The sequence below is a fragment of the Natator depressus genome, chromosome 22 (assembly GCF_965152275.1).
Source record: "Natator depressus isolate rNatDep1 chromosome 22, rNatDep2.hap1, whole genome shotgun sequence".
Lineage (NCBI taxonomy): Eukaryota > Metazoa > Chordata > Testudines > Cheloniidae > Natator > Natator depressus.
Window position 1 is genome coordinate 2,544,015 of NC_134255.1, and position 18,717 is coordinate 2,562,731.

General features: G+C 57.9%; 1 protein-coding gene across 2 annotated transcripts in view; it reads right to left on the reverse strand.

The window, feature by feature from the left end:
- The window catches only part of ROBO3 (roundabout guidance receptor 3), a 237,877-nt gene that overhangs the window by 38,486 nt on the left and 180,674 nt on the right, over window positions 1–18,717 (reverse strand). For both annotated transcript variants that reach the window (XM_074936629.1, XM_074936630.1), the window contains exons 3-7: window positions 13,003–13,160; window positions 11,447–11,567; window positions 9,424–9,562; window positions 8,570–8,697; window positions 527–651 (exon numbers count right to left, since the gene is read on the reverse strand). In XM_074936629.1, coding sequence (XP_074792730.1) covers window positions 527–651; window positions 8,570–8,697; window positions 9,424–9,562; window positions 11,447–11,567; window positions 13,003–13,160 — 671 coding nt within the window. The remainder of the gene's footprint in view (window positions 1–526; window positions 652–8,569; window positions 8,698–9,423; window positions 9,563–11,446; window positions 11,568–13,002; window positions 13,161–18,717) is intronic.

An 18,717-nucleotide genomic window follows, 5' to 3' on the forward strand; every position in this document is an offset into this window, starting at 1 on the left:
CCAGCAGCGTGGATGTTGCTGTAACCGCAGCGGCTCAGGAGAGGCATCGGGCTGGCTATTCTTAGCACGCTAGCTGGCGCTGAGCTAACATGAGTCTGCCCTCCCTGGGGCTCACGCCTCCCCGCTGCAGCCAAGACGTCCCCACACAGGCCCTGGCCTCCCAGCTCACAAGAGCAGAGTCAGGCAGTTGCTCGTCCCGAGAGGCCGCCCTAGACGCTGTCTCACACTGCGAACACAACGCTGCTTTGTTTGTCCCCAGGGACTGGGTCCCTCCAGGGTCCGGGTGGGGTGGGACCAGGTTTGTGCCCTGGGAGCATTGCTGGGGACTGTGATCACATGGGCCAGGGACCCCAGATGTGAATACACCCTCTGAGGCTGGAGGGCAAGTCACAACCTCCAGATGGGCTCGGAGTCCTGGGCAAGGCAGCCAGAGCTTCGCAATCTGGCTTTGCAAGGCAGGGGCGTGGGACAGGGGCATGGGTAGGCCTTGGTACACACTCAGGGGAGGGGGCCATGCAGAACCTACCTGGCTGCCCTCCTTCTGCCAGAACACAGCCGGTGGCGGGTTTCCTTTGGTCTCACAGTGAAAGGTCACGGTGCGGCCCTGAGCTACAATCTGGTCCCGAGGGCGCGTCACTAACTGGGGTGGAACTGAGAGCGGGTGAAAAGAGGGAGAAACAAATAGACACGGGTTGCAAAACTTTAGAAGGGGTTTTGTCCAACAGCATGGGGTCTCCAGGCACTGGGGCTCAGGGCGCCTGGGGCTTTCTTGCAGAAATGCTCCCCCAGGAGGTGGGGAGGGGATGCTGTGTTGGCTAGCAGAACGTATTTCCACAGCCCAGAGGTCCGTGTGTTTCTCTGAGCCTCCAGGCAGCTGACCAGGAACTGGAGCGCTGGCCCTGTCGGCAGCTACAGGGACCCCAGAGAAAACCCCTAATGCTGACATGCTGCACTGGGGCAAAGCTGGGCTTGCAGGGCGCAGCCTAATTTGGTACCACACCAGGACACAGCATCTACGCAGGGATAGCGACACCAGAGCCAGTGCCCTTCCTGGAGACTGGGGCTCCGCCACGCTGCATATCTGGCCTGTTTTACGGCCTAAGCTAACACTGGGGCAGCAAGCACTAGGGAGGCACAGCAAACCATGCCAAACCAACCTCATTCCCTTCTGTGGCAGGGTCACTGGCCTAGGGGTTGCGGGGGAGCCAGAGATGGGACAGAGCGTGATTTTAGTAAAGCTTTTGACACAGTCCCGCATGACATGCTCATCAGCAAACTAGGGCAGTGCTCTAGATGAATTTACTGTAAGGTAGAGGCACACCAGATTGAGAAACCGCCCTCAAAGAGTAGTTATCCATGGTCCGCTGCCAGACTGGGAGGGTATCTAATGGGGTCCCACAGGGGTCAGTCCTGGGGCCGGTATTAGTCAATGTTCTCACTCATGACTTGGCTAACGGAGAGGAGAACGTGCTTGTAAGATCCGCAGATAACACTACACTGGGTGGGGATGCCAGCACTTGGAGGGACAGGATTCAGAACGACCTGCCCAAATTGGAGAATTGGTCTCATTTCAACAAGAATAAATTCAATAAAGAACAGAGCAAAGTACGTCACCTAGGAAGGAAAAATCAAAGGCACAGCTACAGAATGGGGAATAACTGGCTAGGTGTAGTGCTGCTGGAGAGGATCTGGGGGTTATAGTGGATCACAAACTGAATGTGAGACGAGTTGCAGTTGCGAAAAAGGCAATATTCTGGGGTGTATTAGCGGAAGCGTTGCATGTAAGACACAAGAGGTAATTGTCCTGTTCTACTTGACATTGGAGAGGCCTCAGCTGGAGCACTGTGTCCAGTTCTGGGTGCCACACTTTGGAACGATGTGGACAAACTGGAGAGAGTCCGGAGGAGAGCAACAAAAATGATCAAAGGTTTAAAAAACCTGACCAAGGAGGAAAGGTTAAAAAAACTGGGTGTGTTTAGTCTTGAGAAAAGAAGACGGACAACAGTCTTCAGATCGGTTAAGGCTGTTATAAAGAGGATGGGGATCAATTGTTCTTCATGTCCACTGAAGGCAGGACAAGGAGCAATGGGCTTAGTCTGCAGCAAGGCAGATTTAGGTTAGATATTAGGAAAAACTTTCGAACTAACTCTCAGGGTAGCTAAGCTCTGGAAGAGGCTTCCAAGGGAGGCTGTGGAATCCCCATCACTGGACCAGGTTGGCAAACTCCCATCAGGGATGCTCTCAGGTTACTTGGTCCTGCCTCGCACAGGGGGTTGGACTTGATGACCTCTTGAGGGTCCGTCCAGCCTGACATTTCTATGGCTCTGTGGTAACATGGCAGCCTGAGCCCTGGGCCTTCTCCCCAGGTGCCAGGGTGTCCGATGGGCTGTTTACAGAGGTGAACAGCCACAAAGATATCGCAGCACCTGCCTTCTGTTTTTCTGACAGAGCAGGAGTGCTGCCGGGTCCCTGGAGAGAGGCCCAGAGCTGCAGGGTGCATTGGCAGAGGCTGCCCAGTGGGACCGGGAGCTTCTCTGTCACCCACGGCGAAGGCCGGAGGGGGCCGCATTTTCTTCCTGCTTTTTTCTGACACTAGCACTGCCTGGCTGGGCCTGGAGAACAGGCTGAATGGGCAGCGTTGCCAAGTGTGGCACCTTGCTTGGCCCTTGTGCATGGGCAGCCCTGCCACACCTCCCTGCAGCCCTGCTTTCATCCATAAGAAACCTCAAAGGCAGAGCTGCACAAAAGGTGGATGCTATGAAAGGCAGCAGCACGTTAATCAAGCGAGTGGAAGTGGAACAGAGCGGCTGGTTTCCTAGCCAGACTGTAAAACCCTTTGGATTTAGGGGTTTTACGGTAACACATTTAACTCCAATGTCTAATTAATAGTCTGGATAAAGGAAGCCTTTGCTAATGGTACCACATCCTCTCCCCTTCCATTCAGATGCATGAGCTCCCGGTAAATATTCTCCAGCCAGACCTCTCCAGCCAGGGCAGACTTGACTTTCCTCATATTTGTAGGGGAAAAAACGAGGAGAATAATCCTTAAAACCCAGAACCCCACATCCTCCATCAGGAAGCAGCAAGAACAGGCCTGAGACTAGACCAGTCCCCTAAAGGGGAACAGCCCAGCCCAGGGCACCCTGCACTAATCCCAGCTTTGGCTCTGTGAGCCCGCTCTCCAGGCTGCGAGCCACGTTCAGCATAGAAAGAACGTCACTAACAGTGGAAACAATTCTTCTTTCCTGTTGTGAAATCCTCCTGGTACTTCCCAGGTCCGTGAAAGCTCCCAGATGGCAGCGCTCCGGGAAATCATCAGCCTAGATAAGGGGGGCTTGAGCTGGGAGTCACAAGAGGCAAAAAAGGCCACAATTTCCTCCTGTTTGATTTTGTGGGGGTCACTTACAGGGAACTCGAAGGAGTATCGTTGTTGCAAACACTCCTTGATTAGCAGCGGTGACCGTCCACGGTCAGACGTACCCAACTCTTCCATAGCTTGAATGTGATCCAAAGCGGCTGCACTGTGCAGGGGCTCCCCAAATAAGTGTGTGCAAGAAAGCACCCCCTGAATCCTATGCCACGAGCCATCTGGTGTCTGCAATGTCTTGGCTACATCTACACGGCGCCACAGTGTGGACTACGGGCATGCAAATTGCAGAGCGCACTGAACTAACTGCCTCTTGTAGACACTGCTGGCATGACAGGAAAAAGGTATCTGGTTTGTGTTAACACAGTCCTCTTCAAAGAGGGCTATGTTCATATGAACTAGGTACCTTTTCATTCACACCAGCAGTGTCCATATGCACACAGGGAAGTTAGCTCTGCAATTCACACTCCAGTTGTGTGTGCTGCGGCACAGTGTAGACCAGGGCTTGGCGTGCGGTGTCTTCTCCAAAGCAGGATGCCCAGAGGAGAATTAAAACACCTTGTTTAAAAGATCCGTTAAAACTTACGTCTGTGCTGGAAGCCCCCAGCCCGGCTAGTGGGACATTCTGGATTTAAATTCTTGAACACCTCGCTGAGCATCCTGGTCAATAATCTGACTAGCTCGAGGTTAAAACTACTGGGGGGTGGGTGGGGTGGGAGAGAATACCCCATCCCACGGGCAAAGCTGCCCCATTTGAACTGCCAGAGCCTTGGCCAAGATCAGCCCAGTATTTGGACTCTAAAATCAGCCAGATTCTGACACTCTCACTCAGCTGAGTGGCACCTTGCCCCAAAGCGACCTCCCGGACATGGGATCAGCAGGGCCCGTCATGGGGTAAGGTGCTACTCAATGGAGGTTTTCACAGCAGCCTCATCACCATAGAACCTCTACTGATGAGTAGAGGGTCAGAATTTGGCCCTCTGACATTTCTAGTGCACACACAGACAGACAGAGACACCCCTCTCCCCACTTGGGCTGAGGCATAAGTTCCCTCTAAGCCGTGTGGCAACGCAGCAGGCTACCAAGGGCCGCGCCGGCAGGGAGAGGCGCCTCTCCCCCGGCCCCGGGCTGCTGCGGCGAGAGAGGGCTGGGAGGAGTCAGCCCTGGGGCAGCCTGCACCCCAAACCCCTCATCCCCGGCCCCACCCCAGAGCCCACCCCTCTGCCCCAGCCCCCCTCCCACACCCCAACTCCCTCATCCCCAGTCCATCCCCAGAGCCCTCACTCCCAGCCAGAGCCCTCACCCCGCCCTGCCCACCAACCCTCTGCTCCAGCCCTGAGCCCCCTCCCACCCCAACCCCCTCATCGCCAGCCCACCCCCAGAGCCTGCACTCCCAGCCAGAGCCCTCACCCCGCCCTGCCCACCAACCCTCTGCCCCAGCCCTGAGCCCCCTCCTACCCCTACCCCCTCATCCCCAGCCCATCCCCAGAGCCCGCACTCCCAGCCAGAGCCCTCACCCCGCCCTGTCCACCAACCCTCTGCCCCAGCCCTGAGCCTCCTCCCACGCTCCGAACCCCACCACACGTCACCTCCATATTGGTGCACATAACAAAATTCATTCTGCACATGGATGGGAGAAATGAGAGGGAACGTTGGCTGAGACAGAGCATGGAAACTACCAGCCCCAAAGGATCTGTTTGAGAAAGTAGCTACTCTACAGCCGAGCCCGCTCCCCGAATAAAATATTGCCCAGCTGCTGGCACCCGGGAGAAGCAATAGATAGTCACTAGCTAGCTCCAGTGGGATACCGAGCCATTCCCTTTCCTAGCAACCATCCACCACAGCCCCCTTAACACAACTGTCCACCCCAACGGCGTGCTGTGCAGCACCGGCTTGGCCTTCCCGGCAGCCAGGATCCAGCGCCTCAGCAGCCGAGTGGAGTGCGCTGTGTGGGCGGGGAAGAGACCGGTGGGCGGTGGAAGTGAAATCACAGCCGCGAGTGGCAGCGCTTGGGTTTTTCCTGGCTTGCAGTGGTCTCTGCAGCAACCTTCCTGGTTTGGGACACAGGAGCTGGCCTGTGTGCAACCCCGAGGGGATCTCCCTGACCAGACTAGCTTGGAGCCCTGGATGCCCACCTACATCCCGTGAAGTAGGCCAGGGGAAGGGGTTTGACTCAGTGTGGTGCATGTGGCCTGCAGTAGCACACGGGACTGATACTCTTCTCTGGCTGGCACACCTGCTTCCTAGAGGGATTGCAGGGGGACAATTCTAAACCAGACACCCCCAGCCAGGTATTTACAAGGGGACAGATAAGAGGGAGCCAGGCAAGGCCCCAGGATGTGGCAGTGCGGCTCTCCTGAATAAAGCCATAACACTCAGGGGAAGGTGCATTGATGTGCCTCCCGATAACCTCTGGGCACTCAGAGCAGGATCTGGAGATGGAAGGAGGAAGGGGGAGGAGGGACAGAGAAGAAAAGGAGCAAGTCTCCTAAATCAGCCACCTTCCCATAAATAACTAACCCTCCCCCATCCACCTCTGGCTGTTCAAAGCCTTTTCTTTCCTCTCAATGGAAGACAAATGACATCAGGTTTTACAAATGCTAATTGCCCGCCTTATCTCTCCTCTGCCCACCCCTTCCCTGCTCCCTCCAGGAGCAGGGAGACAAAGCAGAGCTGTAAAGTATTTATGGGGCACGGGGCACTATCACATAGAGCTTCAGGTGTGCCATTGTCAGGCTGATCCCTGCAGGCACCACTTTAATGAAGTTATGGATTGCTAGGTGCCCCCATGCTAATGGCCCCCCCTCCCCAAAGCTGCTAGCTCTCCCCGGCTGAATTTCCATGGCAGGAAAAGAAAAACCTGCAGCTGCTTAATTGTTATTGATCTGCATGTGGGACGGACGCTGCACAGAGAAAGGGTGTGCGGCCGAGAGCAGGGGCCAGTGCTCTGCACCAATGGTTCTGCTCACTTGCACCAGCTGAGGATCTGGCCCCCATCACAAAGTCTGTTTAGGGCAGTAAGTCCCCAGAGCTGAGTCCCCAGAGCCATCCGCACACAGTGCAGGGAGCTGGCCCGTGCCAGGAACCCGCAGGCCTGGCTTGGGAAGCAGATCTGCAGCTGGAGATTTAACCACGCCCTGAGGAAGCCGATGCTGCCCCCTCCCCTTTGCCTGGAGGGCAGGCTGCCCCGCCCCCCACCCACCAGAGCAGTGGCTGGAGGTGGGATGCACCTTGCACGCTCTTGTGGGAGGCTCATTGTAAAGGGAGCTCAGCTGGCTCTGCTCAGTGCTTGGATTCAAATCCAGCGACCTGTGACCTCTCCCAGCAACAGCCTGTGTGTCTGTGCAACCACCTGCTCCACAATCACATCTCAATGGCTGTGGCTGGAAGGGAGGGGGCAGCGGCAGTGCAGAAGCCTCTTCACAAAGCACCCCTCCCCGCCCCGGGCTTCAAAGGGGCCAGGCACCCACATGGAGCAGGGATGATGGAGGCTGACTCATGAAATCCACCCCCACGTTCTGCTCCTGCCCCACTTCAAAGGCCAGGAGGAAACGAGGGCCAGTGACATGGGCGCCCCAGGAAGCATCACTTAGTGCTGAACGAGCGCTGCTGCTAAGGGGCGGGGGCGGATTGGAGGGGGCAGATCAGAGGCAGGAAACTGACTGGACTGGGGGCTGCCCAGCAGGCAGAGCAAAGGGAGCCGGGTTCTGCATTGGCCCCATCACTTGCTCTCCTTCGTGCCCTCATTTTTACCTCTACAAGGAAAGCCACGGGGTTTGTCAAGGGCATTTTACTGCTGACACAATACACACCTGATGGGCTAAAGCCAACCACACCCTGCCCAGAGCCTGCGGCTCCCAGCGCCCTCTGGCTGCATCAGCCGCAGGGCCAGGCCTAGTTACTGCTGTCATGGGAGCCTGGGGGGGTCTGTGTCTCTGACTTAATGCACTGCAGATATTGGCTATTCCACGGGGCTGCCAAGTGGCTGGTCCACACGCTGGAGACGGGAGAAGGACACTGTGGGTTCACACACTGCACAGCAGTTCTGTGGCTAGAGGGCAATCACAGGGCCACAGAGTGGGCTAGTGTTAATTAACTCCCAAGCTCCATGCTGGAACCCAGTGGCTTTTCAGCTGAGAGAGAGAGAGAGAGAGGGAGGGAGAGAGGGAGGTGCCCATGGTGGGAGAGACCTGATAGGATTCACTAGCCAAATGCTCTGCAGCCAGCTGAAGGCCAGTTGGATTCACAACTGCAGGCTGCTCTGAATTCCTTCTTCTCCCAGAAAGGAGAGTTGGAAAAGCCCTTGTAGGCCAGCCAGGCCCGTTGCTGAGAGCCCCCGCCGGCAGGTTTTAGAGTGCTCTCCAATGGTCTGACGCAGGCAGAGCCAGCCAGCAGATGGCCGGAGCACCACAGGGTGTGGGGAGCGGGCAAAGAGCCTCTTGCCTAGATCGTCTCCCACTATGGCCTCATGAGCCCACAGGAATGTCGCATGCACAGCCCCTCCCTGCCCGCCACGCTGGCCCCGCGGCCATCCCCGCATGCCCCAGTGTTATGAGATGAAATGGATACTCACGGAATGGGCTCACTGGAACAGAGAACACAGAGAAACAGGCGTGAGATGAGCAGGACCCAGCGAAGCCGGGGGGGCGTGACAGTGACAGTATGCATGAGGGGCCGAGAAGCAGAGTGAATCGGCGCTGCTGAGTGCCGGGCCCACTCGGCCTCTCAGCGATGGAGCCTGCTGCGTGCCAGCAGCATGGAACAGACGGATCATGCAAGGAGGGGGTCATGGCAGTGTCTGCCTATCGTGGCCAGGCTGATTCGCCTTCCCAGGGACTTCCGCACACTAACCTCGGCCCAGCCAGTCGGTACCGAGGCTGTGGCTAGCTGGGCCCAGTCGCTGGTGCTGAATTGTAACCAGAGGAGATCGACAGAGACTGGCCTGGCTCAGCGAGGGAGCCTGGCCCATCTCCCTCCATCCCGCCAGCCCCGAGCACTGGAAAAGATTCACATCTAACACCCCGGCAGCAGTCAGTGCCCGACTAGTGTCAGCCGCCTCTGAGGAGCACTCAGGCCCTGGGCTGGGATCTCCCCATCACTAGGCGCTGAGAGAACAGGGCTGCTCATCTCCTCCTCGACTCCATGTGTTCCAACACCAGCAGCAGCCCCCATCGCTGCCTGGCCCCCTGAGCGACCCCTTACCGTGGACGCTGAGCGAGCCAGAGGCTTCCGACTTGCCCACGCTGTTCTCTGCCACACAAGTGTAGGTGCCCTCGTCCTCAGCGCTGACCCGGCTGATCCGCAAGGTGCTGTCACTCTGGATGTCTGCCCTGGGATTGACCGAAACAAATGCTGTGAGAGCCCAGCCTGGCACCAGCCCCGGTGCCCAGGATGCCAGTGCCACATTGGTGCCAGTGTTGCACCCGGAGACCACTCCCATCCAGCCCATCCTGCTCCCCACTGGGGGAGAAATGATGCCTGGCATTTCCTGGGTCAGGGCCCAGCCTCGGGCCTGGTTAGTGCGCGCACCCACCCTCGTTGTCTTCCAGACCCATCTAGGTAAGCGGGAGGGTGTTAGGGGCTGGCAATCCTCTCTGGGTAGGTGGGGATTTCTACAATGAGTCCTGTCCTGGGACCACATTCACTCCAGGAGTCAGACTGAATGGATCTAACGGGGCAAGAGAACCCCTCGTGAGCCAGGCAGTCCGGGCTTGTCTGCTGAGAAAGCTGCCAGACCCTGTGCGGACGCTCTGATTCTGGGTAGGAACAGAGTTCATTAAACTAGAATAAGCTGCTTAGACCGGAACCCACGTGTCCACCCGGGTTAAAGTCACCCTTGGGTTCAGCTGGTGCATGTCTCATGCAGAGCAACCTTGGGGTGTCCACACACAGAGCAGAACTGGTTTAGCGACATCATTTTAGTATCTCACCTCTAGCTCTCCTGTCCGCTGTGAGCGTGGAGCGGGCCGGGAGTACACAGGCAGCCCAGCCCGGCCTGGAACCAGTATTCCTGTTGCACCCCATCCCAGGAAAGGGCCTGGCCTCTCATCTCTTACCTGCCCCGCGGCAGCTCCCCTTCCTCCTTGCGCCAGCGGGACGTCGGCACTGGGTCCCCCTGCACCTCACAGTGGAAATCCACGCTGTCCTCAGCGAGCACCACCTGGTTGATGGGCCTGCGGATGAACGTGGGGCGCTCTGCCAAGACAGGCCAGAAAGGCAGTGTCAGGACTGAGCACAGGAGCCATACAGCCCACACCAAGCACAGAGACCCCACAGAGCTGCAGCCCCGCAGCCTCTGACCCCTGCACATGCAGCCATGCCAGACTCAGAGGATGCACGTGGAAAATGTCGGAGAAGCCGGCCCCATGGGATCGGAGCCTCCTTGCCCTAGTCAGACGGGCACACGCAGCCTCACCCCCTGCTCCTTAGGGGCTCTGGCTCCCCGGTGGCTGCTGGAAGGCTGATGGGCCTGGAGCTCAGAGGGCTCTAGCCACACAATGGGTCTAAAGAAAAGGAGGACTTGTGGCACCTTAGAGACTAACCAATTTATTTGAGCACAAGCTTTCGTGAGCTTTTCTTGGTGCGTCCGATGAAGTGAGCTGTAGCTCACGAAAGCTTATGCTCAAATAAATGTGTTAGTCTCTAAGGTGCCACAAGCCCTCCTGTTCTTTTTGCGGATACAGACTAACATGGCTGCTGCTCTGAAACAATGGGTCTAGCAGTGAGAGGACAAGCGCCTCCTCCAACAGGCTCTGCCTCCCAGTACCTACCCAGCCAGCGTGGCCCAGCCCTGCCCACGGAGTTTGGCCTCGGTAGCCCCGCCTGTCCTTGGTGACTTGTAAGGGCAGCACACTTGCCCTGTGGGAACTGGCCGGGCCGCAGGGTTATTTATGCAGCTGCCTGTCCAGTTCACCACGGCCCAACGTGCAGGGCTGTGCACTGACTGAGGGAGCAGTCCTGGGCCCGGGCCAGCCTGGCTCAGAGAGGTCTCACCACCTCCCAGCCAGCGGATGGGATGGAGCAATGGAAGGCAGAGGGAAAAACATCTCAGCACCCAAGACTGGCAATAATGTAGGCAGGAACTGGTTTCCCCCTCGGGCTCCGGCCAGGGCTGCTCAGAAAAACACCTGCCTTGTTTATGACCCCTTCGGCCAGAGCAATAAACCATTTCCCAGCTCCCAGTACGGCATCTCTGCCTCCCGAGGCACAGGGTTCCCAGGCAGGGCTGCTCTCCTGGGCTCCCCTGAAATCAATGGGAGTTAGGCACCTAAGTACCTTTGAGGATCTGGGACCAGGAGCCTGTCTGGGACTAGGCAAGCAGCAGAGAATGGCAGGGCTGAGCTAGAGGGCCAGGGAAGGGCCAGGCAGGGATGGGATCTCGAATAGTCCAGAGCTCTGAGCTGCACCAGGCTGCTCGGGCCAGGGCTGCTATTTGCAGAGGGCAAGAGGCCCTGGCGAGAACGGGCTGGTGGGTTCTGGCTGGGATCTGCAGGAGGCAGTCAGTGCCTGGAGAAGGGGATGGTCGTTAATGGCCATTCAGTCCCCTCCAGCAGTGGAATCACAGAAGGCTCCTTGGCGTGACTGATGATGGAGAAGGTAGTGACCCAGTGGTACTGCTCTGGGTTGGAGATTCCTGGGGGCAGCTTGCAAATGTTCCCATATGGATCCTGTTTGTGAGTTTAGGCTCTTTGATTAATAATGTCTGGCACCCCGGGTGGCCCTAACCACATCCAGACAGCGCTGCTGCCATGCAGCCACTTCTGGGGCGGAGCGCAGCTCTCAGTCCCAGCTCGCAGCGCAGTGGCAGGGAAGCAGCCATTCAGGGACACACACTGGGCCAGACCCAGCCAGACCGGCTTGCACCTAGGGGGAAAGGCTGCTGAGATGTAGTCTGGGTATTCCCAGCCTGATGCCTGGCCACTCAGCTCTGGTGCTTTGGCTATGGGGCACTTCTCGAAGCGCCTAGCTCATCAGCCAGGCTGGGTGCTGTGCGGGGGAGCAGCCATAGAGCCGAGCTCCGTGACACGTAGCCAGCCACCCTGTGTGCCCTGCCCCACACCAGCCCCAGGTACTACGTACCAAACACCACCAGCTCAGCCGGCTCGCTGTCCCGCTCCCCCACCATGTTGGTAGCCACACAGACGTACATGCCAGCGTCACTCTTCCTGGTGTTGGACATCATCAGCTTCCCCCCACGGATCTGCACCAAAGGGGAAGAGCTCAGAATAGAGGGCCCTGCCGCGGTACGGGGAGTCACACGCTTGGGCACCTGAAACATACTGCTGGGGAGGGTCACAAGACTGCTCTTGTGGCTTCCCTTTGCTTCCCCATCAGAAAGTCGTTTTTCTGTGGGGAAGCAAAGAAATCTGGAGGGGACATAAATTCTGCGCATGTGCAGAATTCCCCCAGGAGTATTACAATAACTGTATTGGAGAAGAGGAAAAGTCACAAGATTTTATCCATTACAGAAGAGAAACTCTGCCATCGGGGGTGTGGCATGAAGGATCCCAGCTCTTTGAATTGGACCTGCACTGCAAAGACAAGCGAGAGTGACTCCCCATGCCACCCTGCAGGACAGATGCTCCCACGGCCCTCTCCCTGCTTTCCACCCTGCCCCCATGGGACAGATACCCTCATTACCCAGTTTCCCCTCTCCGCAGATGCCCCCCTACCTGCTGTGACGAAGTGGGACTGTTCTTAATGTTTCCTCTGAATAGTGTGGGGGTGCCTCAGTTTCCCCTATGCAGTTCTTAAGTATCTAGGTGGTGGGGTAAGGGTGTATGATCATTGCAGAGCCCTAGAGGGCAGGTGTGTGCAGGGGTCTGGACACAGAGAACGGCTGACACCCTGTTTCCTGGCAACTGATGGCCTGGGCCCTTCCTCCCTGCAAGGTGAGAGCTAAAGGGTTGGAGAACAAAGGAATCCGGTGACCTCCTGGCCCGGGAAAAGGGAAAGCCCAGAGGAGGAGGGGCTGGAGAGAGTTTCAGTTTGGGGCTGGCTGGGACATGGAGTGAAGTGCAGACATGGCTGTCTGGCTCACTGCCCCGCAAAATGGACCCAGCTGAGGGGTCCTGTTCTCTGCACCTGCAAGCTCTGTTTTAGACCATGTTCCTGTCGTCTAATAAACCTCTGTTTTACTGGCTGGCTGAGAGTCACGTCTGACTGCAAAGTTGGGGTGCAGGACCCTCTGGCTTCCCCAAGACCCCGCCTGGGCGGACTCGCTGGGGGAAGCGCACGGAGGGGCAGAAGATGCTGAATGCTCCGAGGTCAGACCCAGGAAGATGGAAGTTGTGTGAGCTGTGTGTCCTGAAGACAGTCTGCTCACAGAGAGGAGACTTCCCCAGAGTCCTGCCTGGCTTCATGGGGAGCAGTTCCAGAGCATCGCCCGGGGACTCCGTGACACCTGCATGCCAGCCCCGCCCCCGTGGGACAGACACTTCCATTAGTTCCCCCACCCCGCAGGACAGATGGTCCCATAGCCCTCTCACTGCACGCTACCCCAGCACCCTGCAGGACATATTCCCCCACCATGCCCTACACCCTCTGCACCTCGGGACAGATGCCCACCATACCCCCGACCCCGCTGCTCCCCCCACCCCACTCCCTCCAGCCCTGTGGGATGGGCAAGGCCTCACCGTGATGCGCTCATCTTTATCGCTGATGCGGATGCTGTTCTTCTTCCAGGAGATGGTGGGCTCAGGGTGCCCACGGGGCGGGATGCACTCCATCACAGCCGGCTCGCCGGCCGCCACCACCACGTCGCTGGGGGCCTGTCGGAAGTCATCGCGCAGGACTGCAAGGGAACCACGGATGCGTGAGCCAAGGGCCTGGCCAAGGGGCCACGCAGGCAGAGAAGGGGCAGACAGCTGCAGGCGCCCTCCAGAAACAACCATGGCCATTTGTGCTCCGCCTCCTCCACCCTCCTCTGCACCCGCCTTGCTGCCCTGTCACCAGCCAGGGCCTGCGGGAGCAGAGAGCCCAGTGTGGGGACAGCCCTGCGGGGAGCCATGTCCCTGTGGCCGGTGTGTCCAACCCCAAGCCCAATCCTGGTAGGATGTGCCGCCTGGCTCGCTTTGCCAGCATGCCCAAATCGGGGTGTGTGACCTGAGGCGAGCCGCTGCAGTCTCCTCAGACAAGGCGGAGCGAATGCCGCAAGAGGGGGTTTCCAGCCTAGAGCTTCCACAGGAGTCAGGAGGGGCAGAAAATGTCCTGTTGCAAGTGATCAGGAACAGTCAGCATGGATTCACCAAGGGAAGGTCATGCCTGACTAATCTAATCGCCTTTTATGATGAGATTACTGGTTCTGTGGATGAAGGGAAAGCAGTGGATGTATTGTTTCTTGACTTTAGCAAAGCTTTTGACACGGTCTCCCACAGTATTCTTGTCAGCAAGTTAAGGAAGTATGGGCTGGATGAATGCACTATAAGGTGGGTAGAAAGCTGGCTAGATTGTCGGGCTCAACGGGTAGTGATCAATGGCTCCATGTCTAGTTGGCAGCCGGTGTCAAGTGGAGTGCCCCAGGGGTCGGTCCTGGGGCCGGTTTTGTTCAATATCTTCATAAATGATCTGGAGGATGGTGTGGATTGCACTCTCAGCAAATTTGCAGATGATACTAAACTGGGAGGAGTGGTAGATACGCTGGAGGGGAGGGATAGGATACAGAAGGACCTAGACAAATTGGAGGATTGGGCCAAAAGAAATCTGATGAGGTTCAATAAGGATAAGTGCAGGGTCCTGCACTTAGGATGGAAGAATCCAATGCACCGCTACAGACTAGGGACCGAATGGCTAGGCAGCAGTTCTGCGGAAAAGGACCTAGGGGTGACAGTGGACGAGAAGCTGGATATGAGTCAACAGTGTGCCCTTGTTGCCAAGAAGGCCAATGGCATTTTGGGATGTATAAGTAGGGGCATAGCGAGCAGATCGAGGGACGTGATCGTTCCCCTCTATTCGACACTGGTGAGGCCTCATCTGGAGTACTGTGTCCAGTTTTGGGCCCCACACTACAAGAAGGATGTGGATAAATTGGAGAGAGTCCAGCGAAGGGCAACAAAAATGATTAGGGGTCTAGAGCACATGACTTATGAAGAGAGGCTGAGGGAGCTGGGATTGTTTAGTCTGCAGAAGAGAAGAATGAGGGGGGATTTGATAGCTGCTTTCAACTACCTGAAAGGGGGTTCCAAAGAGGATGGCTCTAGACTGTTCTCAATGGTAGCAGATGACAGAACGAGGAGTAATGGTCTCAAGTTGCAATGGGGGAGGTTTAGATTGGATATTAGGAAAAACTTTTTCACTAAGAGGGTGGTGAAACACTGGAATGCGTTACCTAGGGAGGTGGTAGAATCTCCTTCCTTAGAGGTTTTTAAGGTCAGGCTTGACAAAGCCCTGGCTGGGATGATTTAACTGGGAATTGGTCCTGCTTCAAGCAGGGGGTTGGACTAGATGACCTTCTGGGGTCCCTTCCAACCCTGATATTCTATGATTCTATGTGAGGGCTGATCCCCCCTGGGTCTGGAGGGAAGCACCCACACACACAAGTGCCCAGGGCAAGCTAGGGATGCTCTGCCTGCCCAAAGCCTCAGGTGCAGTCTGGGATGGGGGCTGTTAGAATCATAGAATATCAGGGTTGGAAGGGACCTCAGGAGGTCATCTAGTCCAACCCCCTGCTCAAAGCAGGACCAATCCCCAACTAAATCATCCCAGCCAATCCCCAGCTAAATCATCTCAAGCCTGACCTTAAAAACTTCTAGGGAAGGAGATTCCACCACCTCCCTAGGTAACGCATTCCAGTGCTTCACCACCCTCTTAGTGAAATAGCGTTTCCTAACATCCAACCTAAACCTCCCCCACTGCAACTAGAGACCATTGCTCCTTGTTCTGTCATCTGCCACCACTGAGAACAGCCGAGCTCCATCCTCTTTGGAACCCCCCTTCAGGTGGTTGAAGGCTGCTGTCAAATCCCCCCTCACTCTTCTCTTCTGCAGACTAAATAACCCCAGTTCCCTCAGCCTCTCCTCGTAAGTCATGTGCCCCAGCCCCCTAATCATTTTCTTTGCCCTCTGCTGGACTCTTTCCAATATGTCCACATCCCTTCTGTAGTCGGGGGACCAAAACGGGACACAATAGTCGAGACGTGGCCTCACCAGTGCCGAATAGAGGGGAATAATCACTTCCCTCGATCTGCTGGCAATGCTCCTACTAATACAGCCCAATATGCCGTTGGCCTTCTTGGCAACAAGGGCACACTGCTGATTCATATCCAGCTTCTCGTCCACTGAAATCCCCAGGTCCTTTTCTGCAGAACTGCCGCTTAGCCAGTCGGTCCCCAGCCTGTAGCGGTGCATGGGATTCTTCCTTCCTAAGTGCAGGACTCTGCACTTGTCCTTGTTGAACCTCATCAGATTTCTTTTGGCCCAATCCTCCAATTTGTCTAGGTCACTCTGGACCCTATCCCTACTCTCCAGTGTATCTACCCAGGGCTGTCCCTAGCCATTTTGGTGCCCTATGCAGCCCTCCTGCGGGGGGGTGGGCATCCTCAGGCCTCCGCGTGGGGGAAGGAGCAGGCTTGGGGGGCAGGGGGGAAACCGCCCCCCAGCATGAGCCTGTGGAGTGGAGCGGGTTGGGGCCAGGTCGCTCCACTTTCTGCCGCCCGGTGAGTGCAGGGCAGGCCTGACCCCTGCTGCAGTCCTCCGGGGAAGGAGTGGAGTGGGAGTTAGCCCCAGGCCTAACACTAGGGTTGCCAGCTGCCCGGTTTTCAACTGGAATGCCTGGTCGAAAAGGGACCCTGGTGGCTCTGGTCAGCACTGCTGATGGGGCCGTTAAACGTCAGGTTGGCGGCACAGCAGGGCTAAGGCAGGCTCCCTACCTGCCCTGCCTCCGCGCTCCTCCTGCAAGTGACATGCCCCTGCTGTTCCTAGGTGCAGGTGCAAGCAGAGAAGCTTTGCTCGCTGCCCCCACCCCAAACGCCAGCTCCGCGGCTCCCATTGGCCTGGAACCACGGCCAACGGGAGCTGCAGGGGCGATGCCTGCATGCGCAGGCAGCATGCAGAACCGCCTGGCCATACATCCGCCTAGGGGACAGACATGCCGGCTCTTTCAAGAGCTGCGCAGAGCCAGGGCAGGCAGGGAGCCTGCCTTAGCCCCACTGCTCCACCAATCAGGAGCCGCCTGAGGTAAGCGCTGCCCTGCTCGAGCCCGAACCCCCTGCCCCAGGTCAGAACCCCCTCCTGCACCCCAAATCTCTCATCCCTGGCCCCATCTCAGAGCCCACACCCCCAATTGGAACCCACACCCCTTCCAGCACCCCAATCTCCTGCCCCAGCCCAGAGCCCCCTCCTGCACTTCAAACCCCTCATCCCTGGCCCCACACCAGAGCCCACAATCCCAGCTGGAGCCCGCACCCCCTCCCACATCCCAACCCTCTGCCCCAGCCCGGAGCCCCCTCCTGCACCCTGAACAACTCATTTCTGGCCCCACCCCAGAGCCCGCACCCCCACCCCCTGCCCCAACCCAGTGAAAGTGAGTGAAGGTGGGGGAGCATGAGCAACAGAGGGAGGGGGGAATGGAGTGAGTGGGGGCGTGGCCTCAGGGAAGGGGCGGGGGCGGGGCAAGGGTGTTTGGTTTTGTGCGATTAGAAAGTTGCCAACCCTACCCGACGCTGCAGTGCCAGCGCAAGAGCTGCTGACCCCGCCAAGGCCCTGGGGGTCCGGAGCGCTACCAGCCAGGCTGTGACCTCGGGACCACCCAACTCTCTGCACTGCTCACTGCCGTCAGGAAGCTACACAACACTGCGCTGCGTCCCTTCCCACTCCGCCCAGCCCTTGACCCACGTGCTGACTCGAGGGGCACACGGCGCTTTGGGGTGTTTGCCCCAGATCAGCCTGTTTTCCTCTCCTGCTTGGCCTCCGCACCAAGAGCGGCAGGACCCGGCAGCTCCATGCCCCCTGTGCCCCGCCCTCCTGTTGGCATGGTAGCTGCATGCCCAACATGGCAGCACAGTGCCTGCATGCCCCGGTGCCACTGTTACTGTGTGCCCGGCCCTGTCCGTCAGCAGCTCGCCCGCCCCAGCCTCCGGGCACCCTGCTTCTTGGCTTGGAACAGTAGCCTCGAATAAGCAGGCTGCAGTCGGACTCATACACCGGGGGCCTGACAGCGTCCCGTCCGGTAGGTCCGGCAGAACAGGGCACCTGGACACACATCTAGACCCCCGCAAAGGGTCACTCGTGGGCGGCAGAGAGGAAGGTGCTAGGGGCAGGGGGTCCTGGCACTATGACTCCATCCCCCCAGTCTGCGGAGAGTCACAGGGACAGGCTGAGATTGGCGAGAGGGCAGGGGGAGTAGGTCGGAGAGGAGGGGAGTGAGTCTGGGTGGAGCTGTGGCAGCCAGGTTGGCAGTTCTGTGTGTTGAGGGGCACGGGGTCGGGGGGGGTGGGCCTCACAGTGAAGGGGATGGAGGATGCAGGGGATACAGAATGGAGCAGCTGTCCCCTTTCCTGGCTGCAGCTCTCTGCGTCCACGGGCTTGGGAGTGGGGATTTCCGACACCCGCACCGGTGGGCCAGGCCCGGGGAAGGAGTGCAGCGCCGTGCAGCACTGTGGCTATTCTCCAGGACTCTCACTCACACCAAAGCCATCAGAAACCCCAGCTTGTCCCTGCTGTGCCCCTGGCCAGAGGCTCCAGCCAGAGCTCCGGGGACTCAGAGCTCCCCCAGGTCTCTGCTCCGGCTCAACACACAGAACTTGCCATCGCGGAGGCAGGAGAGTCCTGCAGTGCCCCAGCCCTCCTGCTGCTGCCCTGCCTCCTGCCCACCCCCCAGCATCTCTGAATTATCGCCGACCCCCTGCACATCGCAGGCCACAGAGCCTCGCCCACCCATGGCTGGAATAGACCCCTCGCCTCTGGCTGAGTTACTGACGTCCTCAGATTGTGATTTAGAGACTTCAAGTTACAGAGAATCCACCAATTACCGTGCTGCAGCAGTACTCATTCTTCTGCTCCGGGCAGCTCTCCAGTCACCCAGCGCTGCCCAGCGTTTAATAACCATTACGGAGAAGTATCAGGCCCTTAATGCACAACTGGCTGTGGGGCCGTTTACTGCTCCTTTGCTTGTCAAACGCACCTGCGCTGCACTGCAGCAAGAACAGCAATTCATTAGCCGCGTTCACCAGCCAGCCACTCACCCTGGGGACTCGTCCAGGAGCCGATTAGCACTCGGAGCAGCAGGAGGACACCACAGGGTGGCCACAGCCAGAGGGGATGCCCCTGGGAGCTGGGGGACAAAGCATCACCCCAGCGCATCCAGTCATTGGCCCCCGGAGATTCAGCTGGGGGCACCATGGGGATTTTCGTACA